Below are 18,691 nucleotides of genomic sequence, written 5' to 3'. Positions count from 1 at the left end.
TGTGTGTTTCTGTGTGTGTGTGTGTGTGTGTGTGTGTGTGTGTGTGTGTGTGTGTGTGTGTGTATGAAAAGGAGCCGGTATTTGATGGGATTTGCTGGTGTTTGTTGCCAGAGACACACTCTTTTGCAGCCTTCACTTGGTTGCTCCAAGCGCAAAAGAGTTGACATAAACTTTGCTAAGTGGAAAAAAGTGACCTCGCTGTGACCTTATCTTTTGGGTGGATGCGTGGGTGGTGGTGATGGTGGGGGGGTTCATTCTGCTCCTAAATCCTCGAACCATTTCCACAGCATTTTGAGGAGCTTTCTAGCCACCTGGAGATACTGATAAGAGTCTTCTAGCGCCTGTCTAGGCTTCTGTTTTTTTGACGCATCAGTTCACTGGTATAAGAAGTGACTATCAAAACGCAATATGCTCCATATTAAATGTCAATGGCTATGGAATTTAAGTTATCGTGTAACAGTATTGTCACTGACTAATACAAACAAATAAAAAGAATCCAACGTTGCATGAATTAGCTATCATTAAATGAAACCAGCCTGTTACAGTGCTGTAAATTAGTAAAGAATATATCCATATTCAAGGCAATAAATCACATTGACGCACAATGGCAGGTTACGTTCAGGTTGCAAACGTCCTTTTGAAGTTGTCCAGTGGTACCTGGACGAAAAAGTTTTCCTTTGTGGTCAAGAAAACAATGGGGACCACAAGAATATGGTTCCCTCTCTTTTTGTCCCCTTCCCAAAATGCAGGGAGTCCAACTTATTTTTGTCACGGGCCACATGATAGTTATGGTTTCCCGCAGAGGGCTATTAGAGGCTGTGAAACCATACAAATGTTTCATCTCCTCATATTATTACATGCACACTACAACTGATGGATAACTACTATACAGCGATGGTTGTTTTAAAGTGCTCTATAAATACAGTTGAGTTGAGTTGACAAATCGGACATCAACGACAATAATTTGTGCAACTATTGTTCAAGATACTGTAAAAGGGGGCTTCATAACACAAATCACTTGAAACATATCTGTTATTATTTTTACATCTGACATTTAGAAATTTTGGTTGAGATTTCTGCAAGAATCATGGAAGTTGATGCACAAGATTTGCTCCTGCGGGCCGCATAAAATTAAATGGTGGTCCGTTATTGGCCCCAGGGCCTCGAGTTTGACACCTGTACCTAATGCACCACTGTTTTACAACAAAATGTGATAGTGCTGGAATGTATGAATTTATTTTTGCTCCGATGGGGCATTTAATTTTCCAGTACTATACTCAATGACAAAATACAGTATCGTACTGGTCACTTTTTTTTACAGCAAAAGCTTCCAGTTTGACAGCAACGGCTTACATAAGTGCACTTTTGATGTGTGAAGTAAAATCTGTCACTGATATTCTAAAAGTGAGTGTACTGTGAATAAGTGCGGACTTGCATGACAAATATTGACTCATAATACAGCATCCTCATCCACTGCAAGAATTTAGGGGGGAAGTATAAATTTTAACTTGTTGAAGCAAAAGGTGACAGATGAATACACATAAAAAAATGAAAGTAAAAATGTCCAACTTTCCTCAGAGGGTGAAACTCCCACTCCCACCCACCCGCTGTGAAGACAAAATGGGGAGGTGTGAAAGTGACATGTTGATTGTATGAGAAAGAGTCCAGAGCAGATGTTGGATGCGAGGGGACCATCGCATGTTTGGCCCAGAGCCTGATGTCACACAGTGTGCTTCTTGACAGCCTACAGCCATGCCATGGTCATGTTTATACTGGCCCAGCACCATAATACACTCACACTATCTGACACCCGCGCTGGTGTGAACCTTCCTTGTAAAAACTCTCACTGTGCATATGCGTGTGAGTGTGTGTATGTGTATGTGTGTGTGTGTGTGTGTGTGTGTGTGTGTGTGTGTGTGTGTGTGTGTGTCTGTGCGCGTGTATGTGATGGGCTACCTATTCCAATATGTGCAGTTTTGCCCGTGAATGACCGACACGACCGTTCTACATTGGATGCACTGTAGACGCAGATTCATTCATTAAATTCCCACCATGCACTCTGTTGAGTATTGTATTACAGCATCCTCCCATTCAGCAAAGCACACACACACACACACACACACACACACACACACACACACACACACACACACACACACACACACACATTAACTCTTTAGCACCTCTGAGATCAGTGTACTTTTAAAAATGTCCTTCCATTTAGTCCACACAGCTGTGATCTGGCACTCAGGGACCATTGGCCTGTGTTTTATTTGATGTGATTTGACAGCTGGACACTTGGAAGGGCGGGCAAGGGGGGGGGGGGGGGGGGGGTTTTGGCAAAGCGAGGGGGTAATCACATGGTGGAAAGTAAGAAGTGAGTGGGCGGGAAGGAGGTTGTGCAGAGAGGATAGATAAGAGGAACGAAAGTCACAGGAGCGGGATTGGCGCTCATGGTGGGAGAAGAGGAGTCGAGTGGGCGTGTGGACGTGGAACAGGGGGCTGACGTGTGGAGCGCCGCGGGGGAATATTGGGAGGGGGGCTTTCAGGGGCACGTCCACACGGGTGCAGGGCCATTTTTTATTTCTCCAAGTAAACAAGGGGCCCGCCGGGGGTCTTTGGGGGGTTATGGGAAAGGAGGAAACAGTGATGCTAATCAGGCCAGCGCACACTTCCCCCCTCCAACAATAAAACAAAACAAGAGTGTAAACACGGAAAAGCGACAGACAACTGCGGAGGAATGTGCTGTATAGCTGCTGTGCTCCCTTTATCACTGTTCAGAGGTCACAGGCATAAAGTCAGAAAACACGTAACATATTTCAGGTTTACTATATTTTACACATTCATGGACCTCAAGGGATGCATTGGCTTATTACTGGGGTGGTACCCTTGATTGTGGCTTCTGTCCCCCCTTTTTACAGCTTTGTCCCCGACATTTACAGCTTGTGAAATACAGTACATAGTTATGTTCTTCAGAGTCGAATTATTTGTCCTATGGATACATGAATGTGAAGGACACAAACAAACTCCACAGTGTAAGTGCAGTAATTGTATGTACAATACGCGCATGTACTGTATGCGTAGAACTTCCTTCCATCATTCCATCCATTATCTGAACTGCTTTATCCTCATGAGCTTTGCGGGTGTGCTGGAGCCTATCCCAGCTGTCTTCGGTTAGTAGGTGGAGTACACCCTGAACTAAATGGTTGCCAACCAAGTGCAGGGCACACATACACAAACAACCCATCTCGCTCACGATCACACCTAGGGACAATTTAGATTGTTCAATTAACCTATCATGTATGTTTTTGGAATGTGGGAGGAAACCGGAGTACCCGCAGAAAAGCCACGCCGGCATGGGGAAAACATGCAAACTCCACACAGGAAGGCCGAGGAATCAAAACTGTGCACTGTGAGGCAGACATGCTAACCAGTCGACCACTGTGCAAACAATCAGAAACTGAAAAAAATAATCATTACGATGACTATGATGCCAATGTGCTCAGTCATTATACTGACAATGAGGAGACATTGCGGAAAATGCCTCGTGTAGGACGCCAATAACTCGGGGTCAGAGGTCAAATTTTGAACTTCGGATTTCTGCAGGCACTCTCATCGAAAGCGTCAGCTAAATATTTAAACTTCCCTTTCCTTGAGTTCCGTGTGCTGACTTTCTATGAAGACTTTGTCAGTTCCTGTTCATATTGCAACGACGAATTGCACACAGCTGAAGAACATGCAGTACCGAAAGACTTGCTGACGATGACTCTTACGATTTTATTAGGCAAGGGAGTTCTTCGGTGACGTCCAATTGTTTTATATATATATATATATATATATATATATATATATATATGACATTGCGAAGTTGTTCTTCCCCTATGAAGTCATAGTATGACCCCTTAAGATGGCAGGAGCCACCGATAGAACTGCCACTGATCCACTGGATAGCAGCCACAAAGATCCTACTGTTGGGCTGTGTGCTCCCTGAATGCATCTGTCCATTCCACATCTGGGTTTGCGTTGAGCCGCCTTGAGAATGAGTGATTATGATTGATTAGTTGCTCAATGTCACCTATTCACAAATGTAGCTTGTACATTGTCAGACATGCTCTAAGCATGGATTTTTACTTTGGTTGAGCCATTTCGTCACATTTGCTTTGTATCAATCGAGAAGAAAAACACGTAATGCTCCCCGAAATTCATAATCCAAGTTAGGCAGGATTCTTCAGACGTTGAGGGGAGCACAACATACCTGTCAGTGATGTCTGAATGTCATAAAATGAAGTCATATTATTGGGAGGAGTCACAATTTGGCAAGGATGATGTCGCAAAATAATTTGTAAAAACTATACAAATGAAGTTGTAGATATAAGTACAAAGTATGAGTGTGATCTTACGTGAATGCGTAATGCTAGAAAAAAATCACAATATTGCGAGAAATAGTCAACACTTTATGAGAAGAAAGTGAAGCTTTAATGAGAAAAATAATAATAGTGATCGAATAAAGTTGGAATTTTTACAAGAAAATAAGTTGGGGGAGGTTTCGGATAAAGTCATGATTTTCAAGAAAAAGTAATTGTAGTATGAGAATTCAAGTCAGAATTTTTAGAGAAGAGAGAAGAATAATTCTTTGAGGAGAATTAAATTAAGTCAGATTGTTCTGAGAAAACGATGCAGCGATGAAGTCAAAATATTATATAACTGGAAAAATGTCAGTCAACTAGCAAATAAACTGAGCACAAACATATACTTGCATTAAGACAAGGACTGTTGAGAATCTTGTCAAGTGCTTCTCTCTATCCATCTGCCCGATCTAATATTTAGCAATGGAAAAGTGGAAAAAAATTGAAGCTCACAATCAAATGGCACCCTTGAGTGTTGTTGTGGTTCAAAGATGAGTATGATGAAAAAAAACAAACAAACACATAAATAAAAGTCGTGTGATGTTTTCAGCAAGGACTGATAGATAAAGCTGCAGTTGCGTGCGTCTACTCCCCCCGATCCGCAACCTTCATTCATTCAGTGTGAACCAAATTAGAGCCGCGGACGGATGCGTTTTCCCTTCAGCTGCCTCAGCAGAGCTTTATCTGAGAGCATGTTGGCAACCTCACGGGCTGGGTGGAGGGAGAGAGGGAGGGCAAGACGACGAGAGGGAGGTCTGGGAGGCAAAAAGACTCGGAGGGGGGTGGGGATAATTGAATTATCTGCACAATGGAGTGATGGGGGGCACGTGGTGCCACTAATGGAGGAAGAGATGTCCTTTTTAGCAAAGCTAATTGTACAGAAAAGCCTTTATTCAGGGGGGCTCTTCTACTCTCCCAAAGCACTTACACCACACGCACACACACACACACACACACACACACACACACTCACACACACACACACACGCACACACACACACACACACACACACACACACACACACACACACACACACACACACACACGCAAACTGAACAGACTGTGGAATGCTGAGGCACAAGGGAAAGAGACACAAGAACGCATTAAACACCATTGGAAAGTCACACACGCACACGCAAATAAACGCTCTTTAAGTTATGCTGCGAGTCAGCCAGCTCAGCCTTAGATCTCAGCAGGGGGGGCGGGGGGGGCATCAAGCCTGTGGCACCTTCAGACAGCCTGAGCCACTGATAGAGCTGCCACAGAGCCACAAGACAGCAGCCACAAAGATCCTACTGTTTTACTCTTTCACTGTCTGCGCCCTTGCATGCGCGTGCGCGCGCGTCCATCGCCCATCTGTGCCCATGGTGAGTTGCCTGAGAATGAGCGACTGATTGATCGCATGATCAACGCCCATTCACACAGAGCGCACATTATCAGACACGTTCTTTGCATTGATTACTTGATCTGAGCCATTACATTTGAAACGATGAATGCAGACAAAAAAAAAACATGCGTATAGGGCGTCGCTACTCGAAATAAACAACCCAAGTCGGGCAGACGGGGTTCGTCTGACACGAACGGGAAAAACATTCAGTCGGCAGCCGTATGCATTGCCACAAATTCAATAACCTTTCAGTAAAGTCTGGTAAAAGGAGCAGGTGCTCCATTTGGAGATTATAGACGTGCAAGAGACACAGATGTGCCAGAGAAACTGCAGCATCAGCTGGATGTGCTCTGCTGCAACGCCAGTCAACTGTCAAAACCATGGCAACGGCCTTAAGCAGGTGAAGAGCATTACAAAACTGCTCTCAGACTTTCTGCTCCCAAATGTTCTCAGTGAACTTTTCAGTTTATTTTTAGCTCAAGTAAACGTGCAGTACCTTTGTCAAAGCAGGAAATGACACCGTATCTTCCAACAATGGTTGTTTTTTTTACTTTGTGCAGTGTGCAATGTTGCCGCATCTGATCATGGCACTGAATGTTCACAGTTGATCACATTTCATGGCTATCTTTGTGATCATGTGATGATCCTATTAAAAAAAAAAAAAAAAAAAAACAAGCTGGACAGAACTCATCATTGTCCAGATCAGCCATTTTGTAAAGCAGCCAAGTAGTTTGGTTGTGCTCCCCATAGTAAGGTTTGAAATCGGAATGTTACCATTGCAGTTTTTCGGCTTTTCTCTGTATTGTAGCCATCACCCAATGTTGAGGACGGTAAGCGTTCTCTAAAAGCCAAGCCTGGGTGCCAGTGTTTATGATACGCCTCTGTAGGCTACGTAATGAATTTAATTCAAAGGCAAGGAAAACAAAATGTTAAAACATCGTTCCGTATCCTCTCGTATTTATTGTTCTGACTTAATTGCCTAATTATGTGCTGTCTCACTGGTATGCTGTTATGTCACAGCATTTAGCATCAGGCTTACCTACATACCCGCGGCTGGGCGTGTAGGCAAGCCCGATCAGGTTCACCGATCTAGTCTGTACTGAACTGCACCGCTTTGGTCGAAACAAATTATGTAATATAATGGTAACACCACACAATGTGCCAGTGAATTTCGAAAAGACGAGAACCATACTTTGAATTCCTTGATTCTGTGGTATGTCCCTCTATCGGTTCTTTCGTTTATCGTCACCCAATGAACAGATAACAATGTTTATACAGTAGCTCCGGAACATACAGTAAACCATCAATGGAATTCTTCCGTTTCAAGTGGAACCAAAAAGTGATCCTGGACTTGGTTATTCTGACGCACCTTAAATATTTGATGGCATATTATACCAACACCTACCCCTGTGCTCCTCGAATCTTCAGTTGTGTTAATACACTTTTTTTCTGCAATAAATGTATGGTAAGGAACAAGGAAGACAAATAGAGCTATACCGGTGTTGAGTAGCACCAGCTGAGTATTAGTCAGCAGCACCGTAAAAACTCTAATTGCCACCCTAAGGCACCAAAGTACGCAGGCTGTCCTTTTAAAAACAGATACAAGGGAGTTCATTAACAGACAACAAAGATGTCCACTCAGAAAGACTCACTGACTAAGATGAAGTACAAGTTTTCCCCCCCCACCCCCTCATCTCCCAGTCCATTCTCCCCCTCTTCGCCCCGCTGCGAAGGCAACTCCCTTCGCCACAGAACCCACCAGCACACTTCCCAAACGAGGCTCCTGTCAGGGCAGTGAAACCTGACCCAGGCCCGCTAATGGAACTGCTGAAGTGGCGCTGGTTTGAAAATCCATACGTGATCGATATCCCGGGCTCCTCTGCCTCCATCCACATCATCCCATTTAGAAACACTCGCATGCATTGCAAGCAGTCCTATTGATGTTCATATCCTTTAAGACGAAGTACAAACAAGGTTGTTCGTGATGCGGGTGGATTGGAACAGAGGCTTTTATTTCAGGGGGAAGGAAGAAATGTGTTCTTGAAGAACCTCCAACGTTTCTGGACGCCGGCTTTTGCTCACAGCAGAAGAGGGAATTACTGTTCTATTCTGTAATCTTCCAGTTGCCATGGAAGGTGTTTCTTAATAGTAGTGGTTAGTTCAGACCACACTCTTCCTTTTTTTTTTTTTTCCTCATTGTGGCAGAAACCCCCCCAAAAACCTTTGATTTGATTTCCAGGAAGCCATGCACGGTCTTTGTTTTTGACTATTTTAGATAATAAAAGTATCCCCCCCCCCCCCACACCCCCACAACCACAAAACCCCCCACCCCCCCCCCCCCCACACACACACAACACACAAAAAGCACGTTGGAACATACGTTGTCATCTTGCACAAACTAATTTTGATAGATATAAGGTAGACATAGCGTTTTCACCCAATAAATTCAGTAATGAAATCATGAAAAAGTTTTTGACTCATTCTGATTAATGGAATATGTATTATAAGAGCATATCCTGAAAAGTGTACTGTCATGGGAAATTATATTGATGAGCGCCATTCTAGTCCAGGCAATGCTTCTTAAATGAAACATGGCCCGATTTGGTTCATCACTAAATTACTCTAAATGAACATTTTAAATGAGAAGGGAACGGCATTTAACAGGTCAAACAGCCCCTGATTGCTATATTTTCCACTCTCTGTTTTTCTATCACGATGAAACATCTGCAACATCATTTTCCGGAACGTGTAAACTTGTGTGTCATGGTGGTTTGGGGACTAGGTACACTCAGACCTAGTCTGCGTGCGTTCTTGTGCGCGCGTTTTTGTGCGCGCGTTTTTGCGTGTGTGTGTGTGTGTGTGTGTGTGTGTGTGTGTGTGTTGTTGTTGTAATTGAATTGTGAATCAACTGGCACTCCCGTCCACCTTCCTCCTCCCCCTCCCGCCTTAACCCCGCCAAGCACCGCCCATCTCAGCTGCCGTCGTTCCATCGATGCAACGCCCCTCGTTAGGGACAGAGCGGAAGGAGTGAGTGAGCGTGTGAGTGTGTGCGAAAGAACGAGGAAAAAAAGAGTGTGGGCAGACGGTGTGCCGGGAGAAAGACAGCCAAGTTTGGAAGTGACCGAAACCAGAATTTTGGTTGAGTTTTCGAGACTAGAACGAGGCTCCATTCAAAGCGATCGGCGCGCGCCAGTTTCCCTCCCTGATACTGAGTGATCGGAGCGGCTAGAATAGAAGCGGCACATTGCTCTGATGATCATGACGGCAGCTGTCGATATGAAGCCGACGTTGACAATCATAAAGGCTGAAAAGATGGACGGTGAGTCGAATTATTGAAGTTGTTTTTTAAACAATACATGTGTGTGTCGTGCGGCTGGGTACGTAGCGACGGTACATCATATCCATTCGTTTCGCGCTAATTACCAGGGACATGACGTGCGTATTTCAGTTTCACGGTTGCTCAATGTGGGACGCCGCTTGAGAAAAATGCAATCATGCCAGCGCATCTGACAGTGACGCAATCATAGAATAGCTTCTGCTTCATGATGGAATTAATCATGTTGTGATCCGAGAGACGTGAGACCAGGATGCAACAGTGGGAAAAGTTCGCACGCCCATTTGACGTCTTAACTTCTTTCCCACGTCCATGTGTTGTGCGTTGCTTTTATTTTTGAGTGTGTATTTCACTCTCGCTTTGATCCCAATCGAGCTCCGTGTTTATCTCCAGCTTAACTCTCATCCTTGACCCCGCCAAGGCTGCTGTCAGCAAGGGAGGCTCGAGCGTCCCCTCCATCACCAACTCCCTGGTCCTGTCCCTCCCTCCTCCCTCCTTTTAGTAGCCCCATTCTCTTCGCCGCTTGGCTTTCTGAGGCGGGCTGAGGTGATGAATCTGCAGTGTTGAGGTTTGCCTATCTGCTGACCCCGCTTGCCTGGAACTCTTGGCTTACTCCAGGGGCAATCCGGAGAAATACCACAACTGTTGTCAGCTAGGTTTTAAGCCTTGTGGGTTTCACTCGCTTTGTGTGTGTCTGTTTATTTTTAGGAATTTGCATTATTTGCACTTAATTGCAGCTTTTAGCCTCCTGTGCCTTCGAAGCTCAAATGTGGTTTTTAAAAACTGACTTGGTTTGTGTGAATCATGTCAAGTCGGGCCTGACTTACTGCGTCAGGCCCTCTCCTTGTCAGTACCCATGCCGACGTTTCATTCCAGTGATCGTGTTAACACAGTGCACGTTATCTTGCAAAAACAATTTAGGCTTACGCAATACTGTACTTGAAATGAATGCATCCTCTTGTGCACCTACAGTTTACTCTCTTACGCTTTAACAAAAGTGTGCTAATTAAAACAGTAAAAGAGTCCTGCTCCGATCGAGAACAATGGGCCTAAATTTTGCAAGCAAAAGTAGCAGAAGAAATTAGCCTGAAGATACAAAGGCATAATTTCAACAAAGCTCATTTAAACAACCTAAAAACAAATCTTCACCGGTGGGGATAATAACTTAAAACAACTCCACTTTTTGGATGTCTCAAGGGCTCGTTCTGTGGCCACCTGGTTTCCCAGAACACCTGCAAGCACATGTTGCATATCCATAATGCTAATAAGCTAAATGGGTTCATAAGCTTTCAATATACTTTTATTTCTTCATCTGACAAGTGTGAAGTTTCAATCTAGCCAAAGTCACTGAGCTCTCTCCAGGGGTGGGAACTCAAAAATGGTCAGGGTCAAAGGGTCATTCAATGAAGGCCAACATTGCATTTTTGTACTCCTCCAGTCATGTAATCAGTTCCTTATTAAGCCAAGTTACAAGAGTTGGAATCCAACACAGATTTTGAAATGGTTTACAGTGGCTCAAACCCAATTTGTTCCTGGACACTGGTAAACTTCTAGTTTGTTCGTATTGCGATAGAAAAGAATAGAAACTGAAGAAATCCATTTTAGTGTGGAACTGTTGCCGTGAAAAAAGTTGACTCTACATGCATTCATTTAAGTCAGATTTCAACATCCTTAAAGTTCATCGACATGAAAATAAAAACGGTGAAAACAATTTTTTTCCAAATGTTTTTAAAGTGCTGACATTTTGAGCACAAACAATCAACTCATAAGCCGTTCCGAATTAAGACTTCCAAATCATTTGATATACAGATCGATGGCCGACTGGGACAAAAGATATAATTGACAGTGACATATGAAGACGATACGGTGATGAATTATAACACAGACAACGTACAGTATATGAAACTGTCGATTTTCTGAGCAAATACCCGAGGCCCTCTTCCGTCGACCGTGCAGGAAATAAGAATGTTACCAACATTAGGACCAAAATGTCGCTATGTTGGCAAGGTTGCATAGACGTTATATCTCTTGCTTGCTTGCACCATCTACATACGTGCACATCAAAATAAATGCATCACTTTTAAAATGAAAACATAGCATATTCTATGTTTTATTTTGACTTAAGTAACGTGACGGTCGGTCAGACACTGTGGATGGGCCAGATGTGGCCTTCGATGCTCAACGAGCTGAAAACTTGCCTGATGTCGTCATGGACACTGAGTCAATCTCTGCAATTTACTAAAAATAATTCAGATTGCAAGAGTCCACTGTTGTAATAGCCCGGCATAATATTTGTATGTTAAATTTAAAATAAGGCTCGTCAGTCCAATCCAAGGTCTTCCATTTTAAAATATACCCTTATTTTGAAATGGAAGGCCTTGGGAGTTTTTCATTTTCTGTTTTTCTCGAATCTAATATCAGAGAAAGTTGTCAGTCAGTTCCAGTTTGGAGTGAGCAGAAAATTCCAGCTGTCTTGGTTAGGCATTAAGGTCAGGGTTTAGCGAAAGACAGGAATGTTCCTGTTGATCATGCGTCATGCATGGTGGCATAGAGGAGCAGGAGTTCAGACGGCAAACTTTTATCTGATAAAAATGCTGCGTTCAAAGTGGCATTCCGCTCATTCGTCTTGAGAGCCTTTTTAAGACGTCCCGATTCTTCTGCTGTGCCTCCCACTCTGGTATGGCTTAGGAGAGTTATGCCAGAGCGCTGTTTTTGCGTAAGATTCCATTTCGCTTTAGTGTCTTTGTGTTAGCACTTTTTGTGGTGTGTGCTGTGTAATATATGCCATAGTTAGCTCGTACGCGGCCGCCTGGCAGCTGTGCAAACATTGTTTGGCCGATCAGAGTTTTGTTTGATGTGGTCTGTCAATGAATTGAGCCAATTAAAGCGAGCCATGCCCATGTTTTTTTTCCATTATTGTCCATGTTACAGTTTTGCCAAATTGGGAACTAAATGGCGTACTGAATCAAAGCCCTTTCTAGGTCAGTATGTCCCCTTTATGTCATGTGTCACCCTCAGTCGATCAGATGATCAGTCATTGAATTGAGTGGGCAGGGCATAGGGATGAAATAGACATTGGAGCTTTCATGTTGTTATAATTCTCTGGAACAATTATTTTACACGACGTTGCGATGACTACTGTGAATGACTACTATGTTTCCAAAGATTTAAGTTCTTGCAAATACAAAAAGAAAATGGTTTACAGAATGACCCGCCTTTCTTTACAGTTCAGTGTGACATCAAGTTGGCATTTCCTTCATTGCTTCCTTGTTCGGCCTGTCATCTGCCATGTTGCCCGCATAAACATGTAATCATGACACTTCGTCGGGCCCTATCTTAGTTTCCCAAGCGACTACAAGCCTTAATCATTGCTTATAAAACTTAGTCATAAAGCAAGGCGTGTTACGCCAGCAGTCTGCTAAATAGCAAACATATGGTGTGAGCTTGGGGAAGGGGCGGCGGGTTTTTGAAAGAGCCAAAGACCGCGCGAGGTGCGGCCAACTAATGGTTCCGGCGGCTTATCAATATGCTAAAAAATTAAGATGAGAAGTGTCTGCAACCTGTACTTTGACTCACACATTGCACAACTGAAGCACGAGCGCGAAGAGAAAACATGTGGCTTGGCAGACGAAATAAAACTAGCTTTTCAAACTCTTTCCAATGCTTTATACACCCACCCACTCAATCTGCTTTCTCCCAAATGTTCCTCTTGACTCCTTCAGTTTCACATCCCCTCACCTTCATGTAGCCTGTAGTCGGCCCTTTGCCTCCTCACTGAACGTGACGGGTCTATATAGTATCTGTTACATAGTTGGATCTTTAGGATTTTTTTGGTTCTGCTTCATGGCTCCACATCATCTTGACGTTGGCGTCGCGCATTCCACAGTGTACTGCGCCAAATGGAAACAATGCCATTTTGGCAGGACAGAAAAGAATCTTCCCATTCCAGTCAGAATGGTCATAGCATGTTGTCGTCAGAGAGGAAGTTTTGGATGACACGTCCCCTCTCCTTTTGTCTGACTTAACAGTATTTACACGGGGAGTGCACATGGCCTTAGTGCCATGTATTCACTACACTAGAGCAGTCGCTTGAAGTAGTTGGATGGCTGTAGGCCGGCTAACAAATGAAAGGGAGTTTACAAACTTGAACCGGAGCTGAGAGACGATTTAGCTTCGCATTTTTGCTAGCGTCACACTAGTACAACACAAAAGATGGGTATAAAATGGGACTAAAGAGAAAAAAAAAGCGCATCATGGTACGATTGTTGGCCATGGTACGACTAAACTAAAAAGGAAAATCTTTCCGTGGGTTGACATGCTGCGTCAACGCGCCGCTGTCAGCTTTGATAAAGACAACGAGCTACATACTCTAAATGCACGCAAGTGGATGTTTCATTTGTTGGACTCTGATGTGTTTTTTTGGCAAAAGTGCAATGAGTAACCCATTCCAGTTGATCTGGTCACTAATGTCAATAACAGTAGTGGATGTAGATTTTGTGTACGACTCCGAGCCCTAGTAAGAATCCAAACTGTCCATCTTGCACATGTGTCTCATTATGACCTTAGCATCAAAGTCAGATGTGAATTCACTTGCTCAGCATGTTGACTGATAAATGATAATTTTATCATTGCTGTCCATTGTAAATCCTTCTGCCGATATCACTACTCTTCTGCCAACATGGCGCTGTAAACAAATGCACACGAGGGGGTCAGTCACATGACATCTATCGGACCATTAAGACAGGTTCTATTCTATAATAGAAGTTTTCTTTCAGTTTTAGGTCGCTGTCTAGGGACCCAGCTGGTTTGTTTCGGCACTTGGGCCCATGCTGCTTATTCAGATTGCTGCATAGATTCCAGATTTTTCTTCGCTTGTTTCCTCTTTTCCAAGTGTTTTCTGCACAACACCTGCTCACACAATGTGCAAGGTTTTTGGCAGAAGGTGAGCAAGTGAGCTACAACTGTAGAGAAACATTAATGTTGTACTGAATGAATGGCTTGCCAAACAAACCTGATAAAGAAAGGCGTGTTTGGGCGGGTGGCTCTGTCAAGTCCAACTCTTTGCTGCCTAATGTTTAGTTTAGGTGGTTGTCGTGAAGTAGGAGAAAAATATTTTCAGGAGGCCAATAAATGTCAAATTTTTTTTTTTTTTTAAGACCGCAAGACATTTTTAGAGAGGACATGCTTTGGTGTGAGGTGTTAATCCTTGCTTTGTGCGATACCTGAAAACAAAATTGCCTGAACAAATTGCTCTATTTGTGTGTTGTCACACTTCAACAAAGTGTACTTAACTGTATTCTGCCTAACTGAGTCAAATTACTTGCCAAAGTCTTCTTAAATACAGTTTATCACAGACGTGTCAACGACTATTCAAAACACATTTTTCCCCAGTGGTGGTTTTTTTTTTTTTCTTTTGGTTTCTATTTTTATTAATTACATCAACTAACGACATGGCCGCGTAAGACGTACTTTCTGCATCAAGAGAAAAGTTTCTGGCTTCCAAGAAATTGTTCTAGTGTTTGTTTAATGCATATTTACATGGTCAGGTGGTCACATTGTGAGTCAATAGGCAACACTAGTACAACACAAAAGATGGGTATAAAATGGGACTAAAGAGAAAAAAAAAGCGCATCATGGTACGATTGTTGGCCATGGTACGACTAAACTAAAAAGGAAAATCTTTCCGTGGGTTGACATGCTGCGTCAACGCGCCGCTGTCAGCTTTGATAAAGACAACGAGCTACATACTCTAAATGCACGCAAGTGGATGTTTCATTTGTTGGACTCTGATGTGTTTTTTTGGCAAAAGTGCAATGAGTAACCCATTCCAGTTGATCTGGTCACTAATGTCAATAACAGTAGTGGATGTAGATTTTGTGTACGACTCCGAGCCCTAGTAAGAATCCAAACTGTCCATCTTGCACATGTGTCTCATTATGACCTTAGCATCAAAGTCAGATGTGAATTCACTTGCTCAGCATGTTGACTGATAAATGATAATTTTATCATTGCTGTCCATTGTAAATCCTTCTGCCGATATCACTACTCTTCTGCCAACATGGCGCTGTAAACAAATGCACACGAGGGGGTCAGTCACATGACATCTATCGGACCATTAAGACAGGTTCTATTCTATAATAGAAGTTTTCTTTCAGTTTTAGGTCGCTGTCTAGGGACCCAGCTGGTTTGTTTCGGCACTTGGGCCCATGCTGCTTATTCAGATTGCTGCATAGATTCCAGATTTTTCTTCGCTTGTTTCCTCTTTTCCAAGTGTTTTCTGCACAACACCTGCTCACACAATGTGCAAGGTTTTTGGCAGAAGGTGAGCAAGTGAGCTACAACTGTAGAGAAACATTAATGTTGTACTGAATGAATGGCTTGCCAAACAAACCTGATAAAGAAAGGCGTGTTTGGGCGGGTGGCTCTGTCAAGTCCAACTCTTTGCTGCCTAATGTTTAGTTTAGGTGGTTGTCGTGAAGTAGGAGAAAAATATTTTCAGGAGGCCAATAAATGTCAAATTTTTTTTTTTTTTTTAAGACCGCAAGACATTTTTAGAGAGGACATGCTTTGGTGTGAGGTGTTAATCCTTGCTTTGTGCGATACCTGAAAACAAAATTGCCTGAACAAATTGCTCTATTTGTGTGTTGTCACACTTCAACAAAGTGTACTTAACTGTATTCTGCCTAACTGAGTCAAATTACTTGCCAAAGTCTTCTTAAATACAGTTTATCACAGACGTGTCAACGACTATTCAAAACACATTTTTCCCCAGTGGTGGTTTTTTTTTTTTTTCTTTTGGTTTCTATTTTTATTAATTACATCAACTAACGACATGGCCGCGTAAGACGTACTTTCTGCATCAAGAGAAAAGTTTCTGGCTTCCAAGAAATTGTTCTAGTGTTTGTTTAATGCATATTTACATGGTCAGGTGGTCACATTGTGAGTCAATAGGCAACAATTTAACAAGGCGTGGTCATTTGTTTTCGTCATGACCAGTCACACTGATAGTGTGACTCGAATGCACCCCCCCCCCCGACCCCCCCAGCACCCAACACTTTCATGGGATGAGTCAGAGAGAGACAATAAGAAGCAGATTTTTTTATCGTCCATGATCAATTCAAATCAAACCCATCTCGGATTGCAAAACACTTGAGTGGAAATTTTCCACTCATCTGACAGACTTGTTCTGAAACTTTTATGAGCTCAGCTGGTGAGCTTCAAAAAAACTCAAATGTATCTTAAAGCAAAGCAAACTGAGGGATGTTGCCAGATGTTTTAATGCTCCTAATAGCCACAGAGTCGACATCGGGCCTAAAATAGAAAAGTCGTTAATCTGGTGCTGAAGCAGTCTTGCCACTCAGGCCACTCGTCACTTTTGGTCACATAAGAGGAATATAAGAAAGCTGGGTGACATACATTAGTGATTGTAATACGGAGATGGAATGTTAAGCATGTGGGATGAAGACACTAGTATGGGGGAGGCATTTATTTATCAAGAATCCATCTGTAGCCCATAGCTTACCTCCTGCGCATGTATACTTTCCCACCACTAGGACTTGGGTCTCGGTTTAGTCAAGAGGAACGGGCGGGGGTGGCGGGGTGATGATTTGACTGCCACAAATAATGCACACTTGCATAAGGGACCCGGTTGGAGAATGTTTCAGTTTAGATGAAAGAAACAGGCCATGTTTTGTGGAAAAATTGCAAAACGCAGAGTAAACTGTTTGTCAGATGGATCGTCTGTTTGGTTTAATGCCCAAACAGTCCCAGAGCATCTCCTGTTTGTTTACAACGGCGACGGGGGCCTGTACTCGAACCACCTGCATTCTCCAGTGGAACAACTGGATGTTTTATTTTTTTTCCTGCTTGGTGTGGGAAGATGCTTGGTAAAATTCTAAATATTGAACTCAGTGGAGTGACATTGACAGCAGTGTGAGATGGTGAGGCCTTTATTGTGGGCAAATTGGGGTACTACAAAGATTTTTTTTACTATTCATTTTAGCTCGGTTCACCTATTAATTGTAATTTTATAGGTGACAAATGGCAGTCTTTACACTCCTTTAATTTTTTTTTTGTTTTTAACTTAAAGAAGAAAAGAAGGTTGAGTGATGCACTGTTTAAAGTGTGCTACCGAAACTTGAGGCACACCTAAACCACAGGCCTTTTCACACATTGTCAACTCAGAACTCTGCTTATAAGCAGTTACGCAAGCACATTGGCAACCACATCATGCTGAAAGTTGTTTAGTTTCCTTTCCCCACTTGCCGCAAAGCAAAAGTACCATCGAACTCTGCGTGAAATGATGTTTAGCGTCCCTTAAGGCCCAAGGGCAGAGGGTTAAGCAGAAGCCAATCGCACTAGCACATCGTAAGCTGATGTGATTTCCGAGACTTATGGAGAGGAAATAGAAGGAATTGTGTGTCAGCCGCGTTGTATTAGTCTCACTTATTGTCTGCTTCAGTAGCCGGAGTGTCTGCGGTGGTGATGATTCGGGACAACTCCAGCTTCATTGCCAATGACAGATGTAAGCAGGAGTGGCCTCGTGCTGCACAGCCTCGACACACCACCACAGGCTTGTGCTCCAACAGGGCAGCCAAAATACAGTGGTTGCTGTCTAAGAATAAAACTACGGTTTCAGCATCACGGTCTGTGCAGGAGGCGTGGTCCGGCTTTGTGTTTCAGATATCGCCAGTGCCGTCCTGCCTTGGGAGGCAGTCTGGCCTTCATGTCGGTTTGAGCTGGTTCCACACTTTTATGACTGGTCCTTGGAACCGAGATGGAAATCGAAACAGCTGTCTGAACAAGCAGCGCTCTTAAAACCAGAGTGCCATGCCGCCCTCCTCCTCTTGCTCCACTGTTGCCCTCAGCCGGCACTTCATCACTCTGCGGTGCTGAATGGGCTCCCTTCAGATCTGTCGGGTGTATGAGCCCATGGTCTGCGACCATGGGTCCTGATAAGATCTCCGTCAGATGTTCTCCCAGATACGACTGCCGCCTCCGGTCATCTGTGGGTAGATGCACATCCCTTAAAATACCAGTTGTAAGGCTTTGGCATAAAAACCGAGGCATCCTTTTTTTTCTGCTGCAACTGCAACTAGATGCATCATATGGCATATTCGGAAACACCTGTGTGGTGGAGCTTAAGTATCTGACCTTTACCTGAACCCGCAACTTTCCCTAATACCCACAGCAAGTGAATACGTAGCCACAGAAAATGGACTCTTAAACTGTTTTTTAAGAGCAAGGAAAAGCATCAAGGAGCTGCTTCTCACACCAACCCACAGTCACGCACCGAATAAACTCTGTAAGGCTAATTATAGTTCAGTTGAATGATTAAAGGCATATTGTCCCATTGTATGGGCTTAGTTGCATGCGATGCTTGTATCATTGCATCACAAGAGTGGAAGCTGCAGTTTGGGCTTTCATGAATGAAGCGAGTCTCCAACAGAGGCTGTGAGATGGCACAGATCCCACAGTGATGTCACACCAGAGACGCTAAAAAGTGAGGGAGACTTGTGAGACCTCCCGTTCATAAGATCGTATTACAGGCTGGTGACTCATCC

The 18,691-nt window shown here is 43.4% G+C and overlaps 1 protein-coding gene across 2 annotated transcripts in view; it reads left to right on the top strand.

Annotated features, from left to right (window-relative positions):
• The window catches only part of ets1 (v-ets avian erythroblastosis virus E26 oncogene homolog 1), a 41,615-nt gene that overhangs the window by 8,137 nt on the left and 14,787 nt on the right, over positions 1-18,691 (top strand). The window contains exon 1 of one of the 2 annotated variants that reach the window (XM_019864962.1): positions 8,789-9,113. The exons of the other annotated variant lie outside the window; for it this stretch is intronic. Within the exon in view, the coding sequence (XP_019720521.1) occupies positions 9,047-9,113 (67 nt within the window). The 5' untranslated portion in view covers positions 8,789-9,046. Of the gene's footprint in view, positions 1-8,788; positions 9,114-18,691 lie in introns of those variants that run through there. 2 annotated transcript variants of the gene reach the window in all.

Source organism: Hippocampus comes, unplaced genomic scaffold, assembly GCF_001891065.2.
Source record: "Hippocampus comes isolate QL1 unplaced genomic scaffold, H_comes_QL1_v1.1 scaffold276, whole genome shotgun sequence".
Lineage (NCBI taxonomy): Eukaryota > Metazoa > Chordata > Actinopteri > Syngnathiformes > Syngnathidae > Hippocampus > Hippocampus comes.
The sequence above is the reverse complement of the archived record's forward strand: the minus strand, read 5'-3'. Positions and strand labels throughout refer to the sequence as shown.